Below are 20374 nucleotides of genomic sequence, written 5' to 3'. Positions count from 1 at the left end.
AAGCAAAGTAATTTTTTCTTTAACTAGAACATGAAGTTCAAATGATAGGGTATTACTGGGATCCAGTTGTTGCCCTCTTATATTTAAAGCCAAATAGATCTTGCTCTTCAATTATGAGATGAAAGCTATGGGGATGCTGAATTACCACACTGATCTCTTTAGGAGGAGTAACTTTAGTTTGCTTTCTTCAGAAATTCTGTTATCTATAATACACTTAGAAGATCACACATAATAAGAGGTGTAAACTTTAGTGAAGAAGTCATTTTGGCACAAACTCAACATCTGTTTATGAAAGTGGAAGAGAAGATAAATGTTTTCATATACAGGCCAATTAGAAGACAACCTTGATAAAAGTCTTAAGCAAAAATGCCTTGATAAATGAGTCAATTATTTCTACAAAGTCATGAGGAAAAAAAGCCCAATTAAACAAAATTATTTTATGAGGAAAAGACAACCCAGGTACACATTAAAATGTAAGAGGTAATTGTTAAAGGCTTTTGGTTCAGGAAAATAAAGTCCAAGGAAAATGAACCTCTAACAAGGAATGTTCAATGTAAATGTTCTACTTCTAAGCACCTTGGAATCCTAGAAATATGAACAGAAATATGAATACTTAAAGAGATTCCATGTAAAGTAGCCATACTGGGTTACTCTGGAAATTAATTTTCCATCTTTCCCACCTTCTTTTACAAAGACATTGCTTACTTGTTGAAGTGTATATTCTAGATCAGATACCTCATAGAAAAGTGACCATATAGGGGAAAAGTGGTGTCATATGGTAGCAATACCCTAACTTCACAATGAAAAAGACTTTTTAAAAAAATAAAATTTAAGAAATATTTTGCAACCCCTCAATGAAAATACTGTCTATTAAAACACAAAGATACTCAGGTCTGTAAATTTTCCTTTTTTCTCTTAACTACTTAAAGTGGGAGCTTAGTTACCAAGATTCCATTAATTCTTCCTGTAAGTCAAAACATCTACATTAACAATTTACCTGGCTCTTAGCTGCATTTCCAATGGCTCGAGTTCTTGATCCCAAAGATATACAGGCTCTAAATAGGAGAAAAACACAAAGTTTGTTCCCATGGTATGTTTATATTAATATGAAAAAAATGAATTAAGTGTATTAATATAATCATGTATAGTCTAAAAAATTGATTAACACCAGGGTTTTGCATATTTTTGTTTCATAAGTAATAGAACAGTTAGAATTTTTAGAAAAAATATTGCTAAGAGCTAGTAATGTTCTGTTGGCCTCCAAAATTGTTTTTCAAATTCTGTTCGTCTAGAACCTACTAAAAAAATTAATCAAAAAAAAAAATTAACTGTGTTCAGTAAGACCAGCCTGCATGGATCTAAATCCAGGCTCTGTAATCTTGTAGAAATTACCTAACCATTATTTGTTTCAGTTTCCTATCTGGAAGACAGTGATGATAATACCTACTCACAGGTTTATGTGAGGATTAAATGAGTGAATATTAAGTAAATGCTTTGAACACTATGATTGCTATTTTTTATTACTGCATTTAGATATAATTCTGCTTATAAAAGATAAGTGTGGAGCAACATTTTCATTCAAATATCATTTCTTTTTTTTTTAATTTTTATTTATTTATGATAGTCACACACACATAGAGAGAGAGAGAGGCAGAGAAACAGGCAGAGGGAGAAGCAGGCTCCATGCACCGGGAGCCCGATGTGGGATTCGATCCCAGGTCTCCAGGATCGCGCCCTGGGCCAAAGGCAGGTGCTAAACCGCTGTGCCACCCAGGGATCCCTCAAATATCATTTCATGTTGTAATTCAAGAAAGTGCTTCCTCAACCAATAACTACCAATAACTATTTACAAACTCTGTGTGTATACTAGCTACAATCACTGTTGTTGGAAAATCTACAGTCTACTGGAAAAACAAACAAACAACATACAGGACTATGAACATATGGACTCTGGATACTAGTGAAAAAGAATAATCACTTTAATATGAAAAGGCTTTAAGTGGAAGAGGTGATTTCTGAATTAAGATCTGAAAGAAGAAAAAAAAAAGATCTGAAAAAAGAGAAAAAATTTTAATACACATCTATTTGTTGGAAAGGATAGTCCTGGTATGTAGGTATACATCTATTTTCAATATGTTAACCAGAGTGATCCTCTTGAAGACTAGGGTCATGAAATTCCCCTACTGAAAGCCCTTTAATGGTGTCTTGTCTCACAAAAAAAAACAAAACAAAAAAAAAAAACTTAAGTCTCTCCAATAGCCAATAAAATCCTTCCTGGTCTGGTCGTTGGCTGCTCTACCCTGTAACTTCCATCTAGGCACACTGATGTCCTTGCTATTTCTTTTCTTTTTTTTTTTTTAATTTTTTAAATTTATTTATGATAGTCACAGAGAGAGAGAGAGAGAGAGAGAGAGGCAGAGACACAGGCAGAGGGAGAAGCAGGCTCCATGCACTGGGAGCCCGATGTGGGATTCGATCCCGGGTCTCCAGGATCGCGCCCTGGGCCAAAGGCAGGCGCCAAACCGCTGTGCCACCCAGGGATCCCTGTCCTTGCTATTTCAAGAATAAGGCAAGCACACTTCTTCTTCAGGGCTTCTTCTTTTTTTTTTTTTTTAAACTTTTTAAAAAATTTTTATTTATTTATGAAAAAACTTTTTTTAAATTTTTATTTATTTATGATAGTCACACACACACACACACACAGAGAGAGAGAGAGAGAGAGGCAGAGGCATAGGCAGAGGGAGAAGCAGGCTCCATGCACCGGGAGCCCGACGTGGGACTCGATCCCGGGTCTCCAGGATCGCGCCCTGGGCCAAAGGCAGGTGCTAAACTGCTGCGCCACCCAGGGATCCCCTCAGGGCTTCTGTATATACTATTCTCTATCTCTGGAACACTTCTAAATATATCCACATGGCTTACACTCACTTTCATGTCTCTGTTCAAACGTCAGCTTATCATCAACACCTTTTCTATCTTAAACAACATTTTTTGCTCCTCCCAACATATACATCTCCTACTACTTACACCTAATTTTATTTTCCTGCATAATGCATCACCATCTGATACAATTTACTGACTGTATCTCCACACCAGAGCATGAATTCCTATGAGGGCAGAGATGTGTACTCTATTCCCTTCCATCTGCACTATCCAATATGGTGGCCACTAGCCACATGTGGCCAGTAAAATTTAACCAAAATAAAGAATTGAGTTCCTCAGCATTATTCAGATTTCAAGGGCTTAATAGCCGTATGTAGCCAGTTGGTATACAGAGAACAGAATATACATAGAACAGAAGAGATATACAGAATAGAAAGTTCTTTAGGGCAGTATTGGTCTAGATCATTATCTGGTAATACAGCAAAGGTACCTATTGAATGAAAAGAAAGATGGCTCCTAAGGATAAGGCTGATTTGGAGAGTAGGAGGAATAGAACTTGGCTAGTTTCACTTGACATTTTGATAGTATAAGGATCAGATTATACAGGGCCTCAAATGACAGGTTATAAATCTAAATTTATTTCAGTAAGTAAAGGGAACTCATTAAAGGCTTTTGGATAAAGAAGAGAACATTCCATGCTTATATAGAAGATGAACTGAAGAAAGATCCCAGAACAATGCCTTTTCTTTCTTTTTTTAAAAAGATTTTTATTATTTATTTATTCTCTTGAATAAATAGAGAGAGAGAGAGGCAGAGACACAGGCAGAGGGAGAAGCAGGCTCCTCGCAGGGATTCTAGGATCATTTCGGCCCTGGGCCGAAAGCAAGTGCTCAACCGCTGAGCCACCCAGGTGTCCTGCCTTTTCTTTTTAATACACTTCATACCCAGCATGGAGCCTAACTTGGGGCTTGAACTCAAAACCTGGAGATCAAAACCTGAGCTAAAATTTATCATCAGACACTTAACTGACTGAACCACCCAGGCACCCCTCAAAACAGTGTTTTTTAAGGGATGAACAAGACACTGTCATATTGGGGACCACTGTATTTGCAAGGAATTAAATTCATTTAGTTAATTTAACAGATTTTGATTGAATAATAATTATATCCGGCATGCTGTTACTAGAGGTATAGTGAGGGGAAAAAGATATGGTTTGGGCTTTCTTGGAACTTACAGTGCTATAGGCTCACATAAATGAAAAGTAAACTAGGTGCTACAGTAGAGGGTATACATGGTGTTATAATATGGAGTAGATAATAGAACTGACCTACAGGAGGATGATCAGGAAAAACTTACTGGAGGAAGTGATGAGACTTTAGGGTGAGTAGATGAGTAAATGATGATGAGAATGGCATTAAAGGATATTTGGCAGAGATCATTTTAACCAGTGTGAACTGATAGGACTAAGGCTAGAAGTCATCAGTAATCTATATCAGGATGATAGCTGAGACAGGTGAAGGAATTAAGAGATATTTAGAAATAAAACTCAAAGGACTCAGTGACAGATTAGATCTTCACTGTCCAATATAGTAGCCACCAGCCACATGTGATGATTAAGCATATAAAATGTGGCTAGTATGAATTGAGATGTATTCATTTTAAGTGTGAAACATACCCCAGATTTTTAAGATTTGTGTGTGTGTGTGTGTGTGTGTGTGTGTGTGTAAGACAGAGAGACAGAGAGACAGAGAGAGGCAGAGACACAGGCAGAGGGAGAAGCGGGCTCCATGCAGGGAGCCCAATGTGGGACTCGATCCGGGGACTCCAGGATCATGCCCTGGGCTGAAGGCAGGTGCTAAACCACTGAGCCACCCAGGGATCCCTGGATTTTGAAGATTTAACATTTAAAAAGGAATATAAAATAGCTTACTGATTTTAAAATAAATAAGATTTTGGATATGTTGAGTTGAATCAAATACATTTAAATTAATCTCACCTGTTTCTTATCTTTTTAACATAACTACTAAAACATTTATGCATGTTGCTAACATATTTTTCCCAAAGAGTGCTGGAATAGACAAGAGGAAGACAAGTGCCATGACTAATGTCTAGGCTTTCAATTTGCATAAAAGGGTAAAGTGGTGTTATCTAATGAGACATAGAACACTGTAAGACAGGTTTGAGGATGGACCATCACAGTGCTAATCAGGACATGTTGAGACTGAGGTACGTTTGAGACATCCAAACAGATCATCTCTTCCAAATAACTCCCTGATTCATTATACTCCCTGCCAGAGTAGATATTTGCATACCTAATATGGTTATCAATGTAGATGGTTGGCATTCCAACCTAAAGTTCATCAGAGAAAATATGGATTTGCTATCTCTTAGCCTACACTTTATTAAAACCTGTCCTTCTCCCAACTCCATTACTTGTGCACACTTATGAATACTTTTAATTTTTTTAGTACTAGGCTACCATCACTTGAGTACATAGAAAATCTTATTCTTAGGTTGATTCTCAAGAAGTTAACTTCTGTTAGAACACTAGAGCCAAATAATATTGATTCATCTATCCTTAAGTGCTAGATTCTTTGTAACATGCTGAACAATTGTATCATTTCACAGAGAAAGCTTAACAGTTATCTATCTTTATTAGATATTCTCTGAAGTTAAAAGTCGACAACTCAAACAATTTAGTGTTATAGCTTGGAAATACCCAATTACAATACACAGGAAACCTTCCTCATATAGCTAAATGGCTTCAAACTCCTTCCTTTAATATTCTTTCAAAAAGATTCTGGAATCCAACTATTAAATAATTACTTTCTAAGTACCTTCAGAATAATCAAAATACCTAAGCATCTCTCAAAACTTTTACCTGACTTTGCTAACACCAAGGGAAATAAACACATTATACTGTACTTTTAGGCTGACATAAAAGTTTTTATAAAAAGGATATTCAATAATTGACCCAAATGTACACTGCATAATCCATTTGTCTTATACTTTCCATACTTTATTTCAAATAATATTTAGAAATTCCATTTTATACCTAAAAACAAAAGAAAGGGTTTACAATGCAGTTTAAATCTGTAATTTCCAATCTGATATTGCTGCCACAGTGGTAATCCCAGATTGTCAGAGAATGCCACAAAAATTCTAAACAAACAAAACTTCTATATGTTCTATGTCACTGTCGGTAGAGGAAGGGTATAAAAATCAAACGACAGGTATTAGCTTTAGAAAGCTATATTCTGGGGCACCTGGGTGACTCAGTCGGTTAAGCATCTGACTCCTGATTTTGGCTCAAGTCATGATCTCAGTCTTCCATGTTGTACTCCGCCCTCAGTGGGGAGTCCACTTAAGATTCTCACTTGCCCCTACCTCTTGCTGTATGCACACACTCTTTCTCAAAACAAAAAACAAAAAAACAAACAAACAAAAAACCCTGTATTTGTATTTTCCCTTAAAACTTATTTTCAAAAAAAAAAATTTTTTTTTTTTAAGACAAGCACTATTGGGTTGGAGAAAACACTATTGCCAAAACTATGAGATTTCTCACCTAACAGGTCAGTACTCTTTAAATTTGTTCACTTCTTTGTCAGTCTCCACTAAGGATTCAAAGCCTCTTGATTTTACCACTTTCATTTTAAAAATAACCCTATTTAAAAATTTTTCAGCTTTCCCTTTCCAGTTTCCATAAGATCACAATTACTATTTATAACCTCTTATGTTATCAAGTCAATACTAATTATAGCTGAATTAACGATGATATGAGAGGGCAATCAACTGGTTTAAATCAGGGGGTGAACGATGCCAGGAGCACTCCCCCCACTCCTTATCCCCAGAGTGACAACCAAAAATGTATCTTTAGATATTGTCACATGTGCCCTAAGGGGCAAAATCTCCAACTGAGAACCACTGCCTTATATATAGCATCACTTTCCAAATACTGTTCTATGGACTATTCCTTAGAGATTCAAGTAAGTTGGGGAAAACATTCTTTCCTGGGAGTGTTTCAATGCCTATAAACAATGGATCTGAAAAGTTCTGAAGTAAAGAAAACATATGGTTATTATTTCTCAAGGTTAACTATCTGGAAAAAAATTGCCCTACAAGAAGTGGGGGGAGGAACGTTCTCAAGAAGACTTATGGTTGCCATTTGCTTTCTAGCTTGCTACTTAGAAAAATAAGACTTTTTTTTCTTTAAGATTTGAGAGAGAGAAGAGAGAGAATGTGTGCATGCACGAGGGAGGGGCAGAACAAATCCTCAAGTACCCAGATGAGAGTGGAGCTGGACAGAGGGTTCCATCCTAGGGCTCTGAGAACAGGACCTGAGCCAAAATCAAGAATCAGCCGCTTAACTGACTGAGCCACCCAGGCGTTCCCAAAAATAAGACTTCTTTTAGGCATATATGATTTAGTAATAATAAAAACTTTCCAGTCTTTCAGTATGGACAATGGATAAAACTTTTTAACACATAAAAAATAAAAATCTCTTTTAAGACTTTCTAAACGCTTTTAATAAACATGCCTAATTCATAAATTGGTTCACAACTTGAAACTATTAACAGAAATCACACACAGTTGAACCTTGAAAAATGAGGGAGTTAGGGGTGATGAATCCTTGCAGAGAAGAAAATCCACGTATAATTTTTGACTTCACACGTAACTACTAATAGCCTACTGCGGACCAGAAGCCTTACTGAGAACAGTTGATCAACACATATTTTGTGTTATACCTATTGTATGCTGTGTTCTTATGTTAAGCTAGACAAAAAGAAGTGTTAAGAGAAACACACTAACAGTAGTGTACTGTATTTATAAAAGAAAAAAAATCCACATGTAAGTGGACCCGCACAGTTCAAACCCATGTTGTGCAAGAATCAACTGTACATAGGTAGACACATATAAAAAGCTGCTTAGTTATATTAATTTAGACGTATTTAACTGATACATTATTTGAAAAGCTGGTTATTTTAAAATTCAACAGGTCAAATTCCAATAACAATGCACAATAATTTTAAAGTTCTTTTGATTATGACTGCCTAGACAAGGGGTCTGCAAATTGCCATTTGCCACCTATTTATATAAAAGCTTTATCAGAACACAGCTATGTATTAATTTTTGTAGTGACCACATACTAAAGACTACCAAAAGCATGTTAAACACCTTAAACTCACAATAGATAATATGTAACTTGTACTTATCATTCCCTTGTCTTCTAGAAACTTTTCAGAATTTCTCACCCACAAATTCAAGGCAATAACTAAAGATCAATTGTGTTTAAAAAATAAAGATTTTATTTCATCACAGAAAATATTCATACTAAAATATTTTATACTCCTAGCTTTGGCCATGCTAATGTGTGAGCCTTTTCACTCCTCTCAGCACAATTAAAAAAAGCAGCAAAAGTATTCATTGAATCTTTGTTTTCGTCAATAGCAAAATAATAATTTGAAATGGCCACTAATAGTGCATCTTTCAATGGAATACTGTTCAACCATTTAAATAAATGAGATCAATTAGGTCAGAAAGGCTGAAATCAACACAAGAAACAACAGGTGTTGGCGAAAATGTGGAGAAAGGGGAGCCGTCTTGTTCTGTTGGTAGGAATGCAAACTGGTGCAGCCACTCTGGAAAACAGTATTGAAGATCCTTAAAAAGTTAAAAATAGAACTACCCTATGATCCAGCAACTGCTGGATTTACCCAAAGGAGCTATAGGGTATTATGCTAAGCGAAATAAGTCAGAGAAAGACAAATACCGTATTTCACTTGTATATGGAATTTAAGAAACAAAACAAAATGAGTATAGGGAAATAAAGAAAAAGAGGCAAACCAAGAAACAGACTCTTAACTACAGAGAACAAACTGATGGTTACCAAAGGGGAGGTGGGTGGGAGGTAGGTTAAATCAGGTGATCAGGATTATGGAGTGTACTTGTGATGAGCACTGGGTGCTGTATATAAGTGCTGAATCACTAAAATGTATACATGAAACTAATATTACAATGTGTGTTAACTGAAATTTAAATTAAAAAAATAAAATTTAAAAATGAAGTAAATTAGAACCATACCCACAAGTTTAAGATGTCCACAATATATTTTGAAAAAAAGTTACAAAATATATATAACGTAATTCTACTTTCGTTAAAACAAATAGGAAAACATCCAAGTTATGACACGTACACTTGCATAAAACTAGAAACACACATATTAAAGTCTACAAGGTGGTTGGGAAGGGCCAGAGATTTACTTTCCCATTTGTATTTAAAATATTTTAAATCAAAGTTTAACAAAAGCTCATAATAAAATACACAAAGCCAATTCATACGGTACAAAGAATATTTAAATAAAATGTAAAAGCCTCCTCTCCTACCCTCCAACTGCTATTACCATAAAAACTGCTCCTACCCAACTATAGCCACTATTAACCTCCAGAGTTGGCATTTCCTATGTATAAAAAGGTTTGTTTTTAATACCCCAAAATAAGTGATTTCTACCTGTGTGCACTGAAGAGGACATCCCAATGTAATGTATAAATAATCTATTCCCATATTTTCAGATTTTTCAAACACAGGTAAAGAAATAGGGAAAAATGAACACAGAAAACCAGAGAACTGAATACTAAGTCTGATCGTACAGAATTTTGATAAAATACACCTAAGAAAAATCTCTTGAAATACATTCACTTAGAAAACCCATTTTCCTTATTGTAAAATATGTTCATAAAAATTCAAAACATTACAGACTATGTATTATAAGCACACCTCCCCTAATCTACCTACAAGAAATATGCAGTTTGTAGTTTATAGCCTTCCACACTGCTTTCCTCCATAAAGTTATACTAACCTGTTTTGTTTTGGTATGTATTTTTATGAATTTTTTTCATGTTCTTAAAATAACTTAAAAGCATATTAAAACATTTTAAAATAGTATTTCTTGGAAACTAGTAAAAAAAAAAAAACAGATGAATTTATTGATACTAGAGCAAAGATGCTTCTCAGCCAGATAATTTGTTCCTTTGATTGTTATATCCTCATTAACCTAATGTGGATATATCATCCTTATACCAATGGATAATGGAAGGACATTGGGGTTCTGGGGTAAAAGAGGCCTGAAATTGAATCAATTTAATCGCTTACAAGTTCTTGGTCAAAACGCTGAAGTTTGCTTTAAGCTTCTGAAAAAAGCTAGTATTACCCAACTCACAGAACTGATGTAGTATGTATAACAATGAAGCACAACACTCGTCACATAGCAATCACTATGATCAACAAAAGCAGCATGTTTTAGCTGATCACATGCTTTAGTCTAACACTGAAAGGTTCTTGGCTACAGTTTTCTTTTCCCATGTATGAAACTAATCACTTTAATATAATTAAGCCTGGGATGGAAATTCCAATCCCCACATCTATACTTAAGTGAAGAATAGGAACTTATCCAAAAATGTGCCTACTCAGTTTTCTAAGAATTTATTTGAAGGAATTAAGGGTCAAAATTAAGTTACTAAGGCAGTTATTGCAGTATGGCTTATAAAAAATGTAAACCACCTGACTATCCAAGAAGGGATGGGATTAAACAATGAAACTAATGGTATAAAAGAATGTATTACATAGAGGCTACCAAACAGACTATAAATATAAAGTATAATCTATCACTGAAACACAGAGAAAACCACCTGGAAGTTTTATTTCTGGATGGAGAATTAAGTTTTTACTTTCATCTTTTAATGTGCCTACATTAAATAATGAACATGTACAATTCTTTTAAATAAGAAAATGTTCCTAAATTAATTTTTTTCCTCTTCAGCTTATGCATTTTTTTAAATAATAAATTTATTTTTTATTGGTGTTCAATTTGCCAACATACAGAATAACACCCAGTGCTCATCTCGTCAAGTGCCCTCCTCAGTGCCCGTCACCCATTCACCCCCACCCCCCAGCTTATGCATGTTCATTTCCTTCTCCCTCTTCCATTTATGCATGAGAGGAGAAGAGCAGCTAGGACAAGCCTTCCAACTTTACGGAAGGGAAATCTGAAGAATAGGTTAAATTGCTTGTTCTTGGTCCCTTAACTGTAAGCCCAAAACTTAAGCCAGTATCTTTTCATTAAATAGTCCTTGGTTTATACACCAGAACTTCCCATGTATAATCAAGTATGTTAAGGAATGAAACATTAAAAAGTATAAATGCCAAAGCCAACTAAATGGAACATTTCCTTCCTCTTTCCACAAGGTCTTTTTACCAAGTATTGGGAAATACCTAGGTCTTATTACCTTGATGTCAGTCACTGGAACAGGGGAAAAAAGTTTTGAAAGCTAGTTAAAATATGTCTCATTAAATACTGTGGTATATTAGAAAGGTTACAAGTTCTCTAATAGTTACACTTTTTCCAAGATTAGAAAGGTTACTAGTTCTCTAATAGTAACACTTTTTCCAAGATATGCATTCTATAAACAAAGGTCCAGGGATCTGGAAAAGCTGTTTTCACTCAATAATTTAAGCTCCACAAAATACAGTGTAAGAACCGACTACAGTGAAGCAATAAAAGATCCTACAATAAATAACAGTACACATCCACGAAAAGGAGGGCAGAGTTGCTGATGCAAGCTAAGTAAGAATACAACACTCCCACTTTAGCAGTTTTCTAATTTGGATTAAGTTCATTAAATCTAGGTATTAGTGGCTACATACAGATCAGAAATATATTCGGTCTCAGCCACAGAGAATTAGCCAACGTGCGTAGAATTAGCCAAAGTGTGTAGGAATGGTAACAGAGACTTCTAGAACATGAAAATGAGAAGCCTAATTTTTAAAGAACTCTCTGTAAGTCTGGCCAGGTTCTTTAAAGAGTCATGGACTCACTACTAAGACTTCTGAGCCCGGAAATGCAGTATCGGTCATACAGTTCTGTTTCTGATCTTTTCGGATAAGGCTTTAAGGATTAGAGGAATGTCCATCCTACCCCTCTTTTTTTTTTTCCATGGGTTAAGTCCCTGAAGGCAGAGACTGCCTCCATTAACCTCTGTTCTGCTGAAAGAGGACAATGGAATTTACCGGTTCTTTTCTGGCAGCCTGTATCTTGTGGGGGCTTCAAACAGATCTTGCAGACAAAGTAATAAAAACAGTTCACAATTACTGCTTCAGCCTTTCATTGTGTATAAAGGCTGGAAAAAGACCTGAAGCAAAACTTCTAACAGTACTATGACGATTAACTGACCCCTGCTCGTATTTGAGAATTTAAACATGCAAAATTTCAACAGAATGTACGTATCTAGAAAAAGGTGTTATAAAACCTTCCAGAATATTCTTTGAAAGAAACCAAAGCACAGACTGCTTCAAGTAAGTTACTCAACATCTCAACATCTTTTAAAATTATTCATAAACTCATAGTAATTTTATAATTTGGCCTAACACTGATCTTAAAATTAAGTTTCATATTTATGTAATTATATTTTGGGCCATCTAAAGCTCAAAACGAGATGTTTCGTTACTTGTCCACAGCAAGTTAAGCCACGAACAGTTGTTCACAAAATAACCGGCAACAGGAGCTCACAATAAAAGGCTAGTTTATCATAAACCTGTCTTAATTACTCTTTGTCTACTCATTCTCTGCCAACAAACTTCCCAGACCAGAGAAACAATGGAACGTGTGGAAACATGTTTCCATGACATAATGCCACTCCTGAGTCTTTCATTAAGTGTTCATAAAAGAATCACTCCACAGTCATGTTTATACAGGGCAGCGGCCTCTGATGCTTCTATAATTCATTCTGCAGAAATTCGCTTTTGCTAGGGTCTGGCTGCACCACTTTCCATTAATGGACGTACATTACCAGTACAATACAGGAGGCCAACAACTCCCATCCCCGACTCCTTCCCTAGTAATGCATCATTCATATACGCCACTGGAAACCAGTCCCATTACCTCGAATTTTCAAGGACACTGGGGTAAAACCCCGAACACCTCAACAATTTATCCCCCCGCCACCCCACCCCCCAAAAAAGGCTTTCGGACCAGATAAACCTGCGACTCATCTTCTGAGGTGTGCAGTCTACGCTCTCATTTCTTACTTTTCTGAAAGCTGTCACGCACAGAGAGATGGGCAAGGGAGGAAGGGCAAAAGGAAAAATTCTTCACTCAGCTGATGGGAGACACCCGCCCGCGACCGATAATCCCACGCAAGCTCCGCGGGAGGTTAACCACACGTCTTTTTAGAGATTTGTTCAGGGTATCGAGGTGGTTCTGTCTGCACCGACTCCCCCCCACCCTCCGAAAACTAAAACAGGCCGGCCGGGGAACAGATGTGGGCGTGTGTGGGTCCAGAAAGGAGATGCGCAAACTATTAGAGTGGAGTCCCCCGTCCTTTAAGGAAAAGCAGCTTTGCAGGGCGACAAAGTCCGGCTCCCACCTGGGCCCGCCAACCAGCGGTCCCTAGAGACTGCAGCTGATGGACTGCACCTGTCATCACAAGGTTCGGCGCGCAGCGGCAGAAACCAGCAGGCAGGACCCGCGGAGGGTCGGGGTTGTGACCGACCAAGGCACTTACGGGGTACACCTGTCGCTGTACTCATTGGCGATGGTCTCGATGCCGCCGCTCCTTGCTACGGCGATGTAGCAGTTGAGAAAGCCGAGGTCAATGCCAACCACAGACATCCCGCCGCCCGGTGGTCGGGGTACTTGCGCTGGAGCCTCCCGCGCGGGAACCGCGTCCTTCTCTGAGCTGCTGCTCCAGGAATTGGGGCTCCTACGAGAAGCGAAGAGAGGTGACCCCAAGTCGCTACGCAGTCAATCTAGGGCAGCGCGTCCGGGAGCAGCGGAGGAGATGGAGGCCTCCGGCGCCGCTGCCTCCGCCGCCTCGCTCTCTCCCCACTGCGGCTCCACCGCCTCCAACCGGCAGTTACAGGGCTCTGCGCCTGCGCGCTCGGCCGCCGGGGAGGTGCGCGAGCGGCCGCTCTGCGCCCGAGGCCGCTCCACGCCTCGACTTCGGCCGCTTCCGTCAGTGCTCGGGCAACGGCTGCCCGACGAGCTGAGGGTTCGAGAAAGATCTGGAAGATGGAGGCGGCCGAGCCAGCCGCGGGGTGGGAGGGAGAGGCGGAGCGGGGAGGACCCGGGAGGAGAGGACGGCAGGCGAAGGCCGTTGGCTCGCCATCGCGCGGCGGCTGGGAGAAGTGCGGCCGGCTGAGGTGAGAGCGGCCGGGCGGGCGGGCGGCTGAGGTGAGAGGCGGGCGGCGGGCGGCGGCGGGCGGCCCCGCGCGCGCGCCGCGGCCGGGCTGTTTGGGGCCCCCCGGGGTCACGCGGGCACAGCGCCGGGCCGCCGCCGAGGCCGGCAGGCGCTGGGCTGGCCGCGTCCGCCCTCCCGCTCACGGGCCGCCCCGCTGCCGCAGCACCCACCCGCCGGCCTCGCCGCCCCGAGGGGCCCATGTGCCGCCAGCCGGGGCGCTCGCACTTTGACCGCGCGGTCCTGCCGCCCGCCCGCCCGCCCGCCGCGCCCGGCTCTGTGAGGTGGCGCCCATTGTGCCGCGTGGCGGCCTCGCCTCGCCTCGCCTCGCCTGCAGGGGCGCCGCCGTTCCCGGGGAAGGGAGCCCTGTCGGCCCGGTTCATGTCACTGGCCGCAGTGCCCCGTGTGGAAGCCGGACACATTCCAGGGGTTCTGTTTTCTCCTTTACGAGGCCCTGCGACGCTGCACAACCAGCGTCGGGAGACGAGAGCACGCGGACAAGTTTCCCTCCGTGCGGCCTCACGTTAGAGGCAGCCTCGGGCGCTCCCGCTCACGCGCGGTCGGCCGCGGGGCTGTGTCGCTGCGACCCTCCCGGGCCGCCTGAGCCTGCCTCCCGCCGCCGCCGCAGCGTGGCCCGGCCGCCGGCCTTCTCCTGACCCGCACCTGCTGTGTGCCCTGGAGCCGACGGAGGGTGTCCACTTACCGAGTTGCGCCGTCCCGCTCCCCCTTGGTCACGTCTTCGTGGGCTTCCCGTTCCCTCTCTCCCAGCGCTTCCAGTGTCGCCCCGGCCGTCCCACCCGATTCTTTGTGTGTCTCCTGCCTCCTCTTTGTTTCCGCCTGGAAGTGGACTTCTTTACTACTCCCGTCGTCCGTGCTCGTTCTCTTCCTAAAAGAACTTAGACTTTTTACTACCAGCAAAGCGGCAACAGCAGCGGCGGCGAACGTGATGATAGCCCCTGCGGCGGAGGCTAGGAGTGACGTGAAATCCATTCTCCGGGCTAACACCAAGGACCCTGGGCAGAATGGTAGGAGGCTCTGGACTCCAGACTTCCTGTAGTGAAGAACCTCATCTCTCTCCCCGTCTCACAAGCACCCAGGAAGACGCGGAGCTCCGGGTCGGTGCGGTCCTCGGTCCTCCGGCCCCTGGGACGGGGCCAGCCTGGGTGGAGGGGCCTCCCAGCAGGCAGTGCGTGAGCGGAGCAGGGATTGGGCACCGCCGCCCCCGGTGGAACCCTGGGCCCCCAGGCCTACTGGGCGTCTCGTGGCTTCTACCTTTCCTCCTCAGTTATCTCTGTCATCCTTTTGAGACCGCCGCTCTCTAGATTTTTTCCCCTCCCAGAATTATCCTGAATCTCTCCCAGGGCCATTTATTTATCTATGCTTATTGGCTGTAAAATTTGAGGGTGTGAGAATAATTTTTCTATTAAAGAACACTTAAGAATATTAAAGAATAAAAAGAAACAGTTGGGGTCAGCAGCAAGGGGTTAGCATCACATTCTTTACAATTACTGGGAGGAAATTGTATCTAGTGGCTAAAAGCATGGCAAGCTTTGGGGTCACATAGACATGGCAAGCTTTTGGGGTCACATAGTATCTAGTGGCTAAAAGCATGGCAAGCTTTGGGGTCACATAGACTTCGGTTGTAGTCCCAGGCTCACCCAATTTACAGCATGACCTTTGCCAAATTACTTAATTCACCAAGTCCCAGGTTCAAAGTCTGTCAAAATGATGACAAATATACCTACTATATTCTTCCTATGATGAAATAATGTAAGCCTAACAATAGTGCCTAGTTAGGCATTGAAAAGGCCAAAACATGGTAGTTATGTCTAACTGCTGCTAGAATATAGGAATTATATTTATTTACATTGAGCCATGTATACAGCTACCTTGCTGCACTCTCATAAATACTAGTATTTGTAGAGTTTCTTCGGTTTTCTGTGCATAGAACCATAAGGCCTGAGAAATAATTTCTTCTTTAATCCTTCCACTTCTTGTTTTTTCTCATGTTGCCCAAACTCTTGAATATGTTGAATATGAGCCGGAGGGATGAGCATCTTTGTCTTGTGCCTAACATTAAATACTTCTGTTTATGATGTAAGAAGTTAAAATTATCTTCTAGTTTGCTAAGTTTTTTCTAAGTGGACATTGAAACTTAACAAATGTTATTTGTCTATTGGAATGACCTTTTTCTTCTCCCTTAATCTATTAATGTGGTGAATACTAATAGATTTTTCTAATATCCTTGTGTTTCTGAGATAAACCAGTTAGGCCATGACATTCTGATTATTTTTAGATATATTGGATTTGGCTTTTGATTATTTTATTTAGAATGTTTACATTTATATTTATAAGTAAGATTAAATTTTCCTTTCTTTATTGATCTTCTTGATACCAGGATTATATAGACCTCATAGAAGTTGAGAAATTTCCTTTTTTCTCTTCGCTGGCAATGTTTTGGTAAAATAAGCCTATAAACATCTTGACTTGGAGCTTATAAGATTTATTACCCTGATTAAGTTTCTTTAGTGGTTATAGTCTATGTTTTCTATTATTTCTTGAACCAATATTGATTTGTATTTTTAGTGACATTTTGCCATTTTATCTAAGTTTTCACATTTGTCGGCATAAAGTTGATTATTCACTTATGAGTTTTGAGACTTTTGGTAGTTACATATACACTTTTTCATTCTTAATATTGTTTATTTGAATCTTTTTTTCTTGCTTCCTATTACTAGTGCTTTGTTAGAAGAACAGCTTTTGGTTTTCTTGCCTTCTTTTTTATGTCTTTGTTTTCTAATTCATCTGCTCTTTATTATTCCCTTCTATATTTTTATGTTTACTTTGTTCTTTTTCTAATCTCCTGAGTTTAACACCTAGCTCATTGGTTTTCAGTCTTTTTTTTTTTTTTTAAGATTTATTTATTTATTTATTCATTCAGAGAGAGAGAGAGGCAGAGGGAGAAGCGGGCTCCATGCAGGAAGCCCGACGCAGGACCCGATCCCGGTCTCCAGGATCACGCCCTGGGCTGCAGGCGGCGCTAAACCGCTGAGCCACCGGGGCTGCCCCAATCTTTGTTTTCTAATACATATATTTGTAGCCACAAATTTCCTTCTAGATACCATTTTAGCTGAATCTCTATCTGAATTTTTGAACAACTGAGCTAGGAGGCAATAGAGATAAAAATATCAGCATTATTACTGATAAAACTGGTATTACGGAAATATGTTTTATAGGCTTGTAATTCCTGCACCCTAGAATTAAGCAGGCTTATTTAGTTATAGTAAAACACCCAATTCCACACTGAGACCTATCCCTGCAAAAATCCTAGACCAGAATGTCTGTAGGCTCCCATGAGAAGTGATGAGGCTAAATTATTCCCAAATTCACCAAGTTAAGTCACTTTCCCCACCAAAAAAAAGTCTTTTAGCCAAAGCTTATTTAGGTTTACCAATATGTTTACCAATTTGTTGCTTATTGCATCCCACTCCTTCCTTCTGGGTTTTCCTTCAGTAATTGTTTAAATAAAGGTCTCTGGATGCTAACCTGTTTGTTATTCTCTGAAAAATCTTTCTTTACCCTAATTTTTAAATAAGAATTTAGCCATGTGTAGAATTCTTGTCAGTTACCTTCCCTTATCTTTTGGTATCCATTACTATTGAGAGGACTAAATATTTATTTGAATATTACTATCCATTACTATTGAGAGGATTAAATGTTTATTTGAAAGTCATAGGTTTGTCTTTTTGTCTGATATTTGGTGGCTTAATTATGGTGTGCCTAGTTATGGATTTCTAAAAACGTATTCAGATAGTTTTGTTAACCTGAGAATTATTTTAAGCTTCTGGAGAGGTCTCAGACATTATTCATTTGATTATTGCTTCTCATCCCTTCTTTTCAGTTTCTTTTGAATCTATTAGAATGTGTCGGTCTCTTTATTCTAACCTCTATAACTCTTTGCCTCTTTTTGCCATCTGTTTTTAATCTCAAGGACTCTACCATTTTTAGATGTTCATTTTCAAACTTGTCTGTTTTTTTCATACTGTATGTTATCATTATTTCTCTTCCTTTAAAAAAATCTATCATTTAAAATGTTCTAATTTTATAGTCTCTTTTATCACATTTTTAGTTCTTGAATGCTAATTTTGATTGTTTTAAATTTTAATTGTTTTACCTACCAACTCTGTCACACAGTGCTTTATTTCCTCATATGATTTATAATATTTTGACCATAAATTCATCTTAACTAAGGCTACTTTTATTGTGGGATTTTTGTGTACCCTGGGTCACAGTAGTATCCCAGAGACATTTTGTTATTTTTGTTAGAACCCTGAGGAGTCTCACTGGTCCTGGAACAGTTTTAATTTTTCAGTTTGAGAAACACTAAGGTAGATGGAGACTGACATAATCAGACTGAAAGTTTAAAAAATACTTTGGTGTCAATGTTAAGGATGGATTAGAGCAAGGTGAGAATGGATGCTCAAGGGTCACTTAGAAGACTATGGCAGCTGCCCTTCAAAATCTATTATCTTGGGGATGCCTGGTTGGCTCAGTGGTTGAGCATCTGCCTTTGGCTCAGGGCATGGTCTCAGAGTCCTGGGATCCAGTCCCACATTGGGCTCCCAGCAGGGAGCCTGCTTCTCCCTCTGCCTGTGTTTCTGCTTATCTGTCTCTCTCATTAATAAACAATCTTTAAAAATATCTATTATTTTGTCTTATACACATGGCTGCTTAACTGCAGACTATATTTCTCACCCTCTTTATAACTAAGTATGGCCATGTGACTGAAATTTCACCAATGTGCATATTCAACATGTGCAACTTCCACCTTGCCTAATTAAAATCCCTTCCACCTGCTGATTTTTCCCTTTTCCTATGAGTGGGAACACAGATTAGCCAGAGACCCAACTTTTTTTTTTTTATTTAAAGATTTTTAAAATTTATTCATGAGAGACACCGAGAGAGAGGCAGAGACACAGGCAGAGGGAGAAGCAGGCTCCATGCAGGGAGCCCGCCGTGGTACTTGATCCCGGGACTCCAGGATCACACCCTGGACCGAAGGTGGCGCCAAATTGCTGAGCCACCCAGGCTGCCCTTTGTTTTTTTTTAAAGATTTTATTTATTAATGAGAGACAGAGAGAGAGAGAGAGACAGGCAGAGGGAGAAGCAGGCTCCATGCGGGGAGCCGAATGTGGGACTCCATCCTGGGATCCAGGATCATGCCCTGGGCCGAAGGCAGGCATTAAACCGCTGAGCCACCCAGGGATCCCCATAGAGACCCAACTTTGAGTATGCAAATGAGTACAATGCTCTAGGACAGGGGTTCTTTACCTATGGGATCCCCATTCCCCAAGGGATCCATAGACAGAATTAAGGTGGGATTGTCTTGAACTAAGCTTTAGCTAAAATTTAACATTTCTTTCAATTATGAACATAGACACAACTCACAGTAGCATTTTTTAAAAAGATTTTATTTTAGAGAAGTTTTGTTTTAATATTTGAGAGAGTGGGCGAAGAGACAGGGAGAGAGAGAAACTCATGCAGACTTCACACTGAGCATGAAGCCTGACAGGGCTCAATCCCACAACCGTTGAGATCATGACCTGAGCCGAAATCAAGAGTTGGACACTTAACCAAGTGAGCTACCCAGGAACCCCACAAATCACGGTACTATTAATAGTATGTGATTTTCTCCACCAATAGAAATCAGCTATTTTCATACCACATTATAATTACTGGATATATAATTTCAAACAAATTTATGGTCATTTTTACTGTGAAATTATAGTAATTAGACCACTACACCTTGTTATTGTTAAAAAGGATATATTACTATAACATAAATTTACAATCTTACATATTTTAGTAACCGTATTTCAAGTAGTTTCCTTTGTAATTCTATATTTTATTTTATGGGTTTAAAACTATTAAAGGGAGGGATTCACAGGCTCACAGGCTTTACTAAGTTGTCAAGGGTGTCCATGGCATGAAATGGAACCCCTGCTCTAAAAGATTAGAGCAAAAGACTGAAGGAAGGTGGGTCTCTGAAGGAGTTTATAGAGCATACCCTGATATCTTAGACTGCTTACCTCCCAACTATTAAGAGAAACACCTGTCTTGCTTAAACCATTATATTTTTGAGTCTCTTTGTTACAGAAACTTACTCTCTCTGAACTTATTAAAGTATCTTGCATTACTGAAAATGAATCCTCAAGGCAATGGCAGTCAAAATGGAAAAACAAGAAATTTTTTAGAAGTAGAATTTA

At 39.7% G+C, this 20374-nt stretch overlaps 1 protein-coding gene across 1 annotated transcript in view; it reads right to left on the bottom strand.

The window, feature by feature from the left end:
- Positions 1-13685, bottom strand: part of HSPA4L (heat shock protein family A (Hsp70) member 4 like) — a 53824-nt gene extending 40139 nt beyond the window's left edge. Inside the window, exons 1-2 of the mRNA XM_041757882.1 lie at positions 13437-13685; positions 998-1055 (exon numbers count right to left, since the gene is read on the bottom strand). Coding sequence (XP_041613816.1) covers positions 998-1055; positions 13437-13543 — 165 coding nt within the window. The 5' untranslated portion in view covers positions 13544-13685. The remainder of the gene's footprint in view (positions 1-997; positions 1056-13436) is intronic.
- Between the last annotated feature and the right edge of the window lie 6689 nt (positions 13686-20374).

This window comes from Vulpes lagopus, chromosome 6 (assembly GCF_018345385.1).
Source record: "Vulpes lagopus strain Blue_001 chromosome 6, ASM1834538v1, whole genome shotgun sequence".
NCBI classification, from domain to species: Eukaryota; Metazoa; Chordata; class Mammalia; order Carnivora; family Canidae; genus Vulpes; species Vulpes lagopus.
Note: the sequence above shows the minus strand (reverse complement) of the source record. Positions and strands in the feature narration are given on the sequence as shown.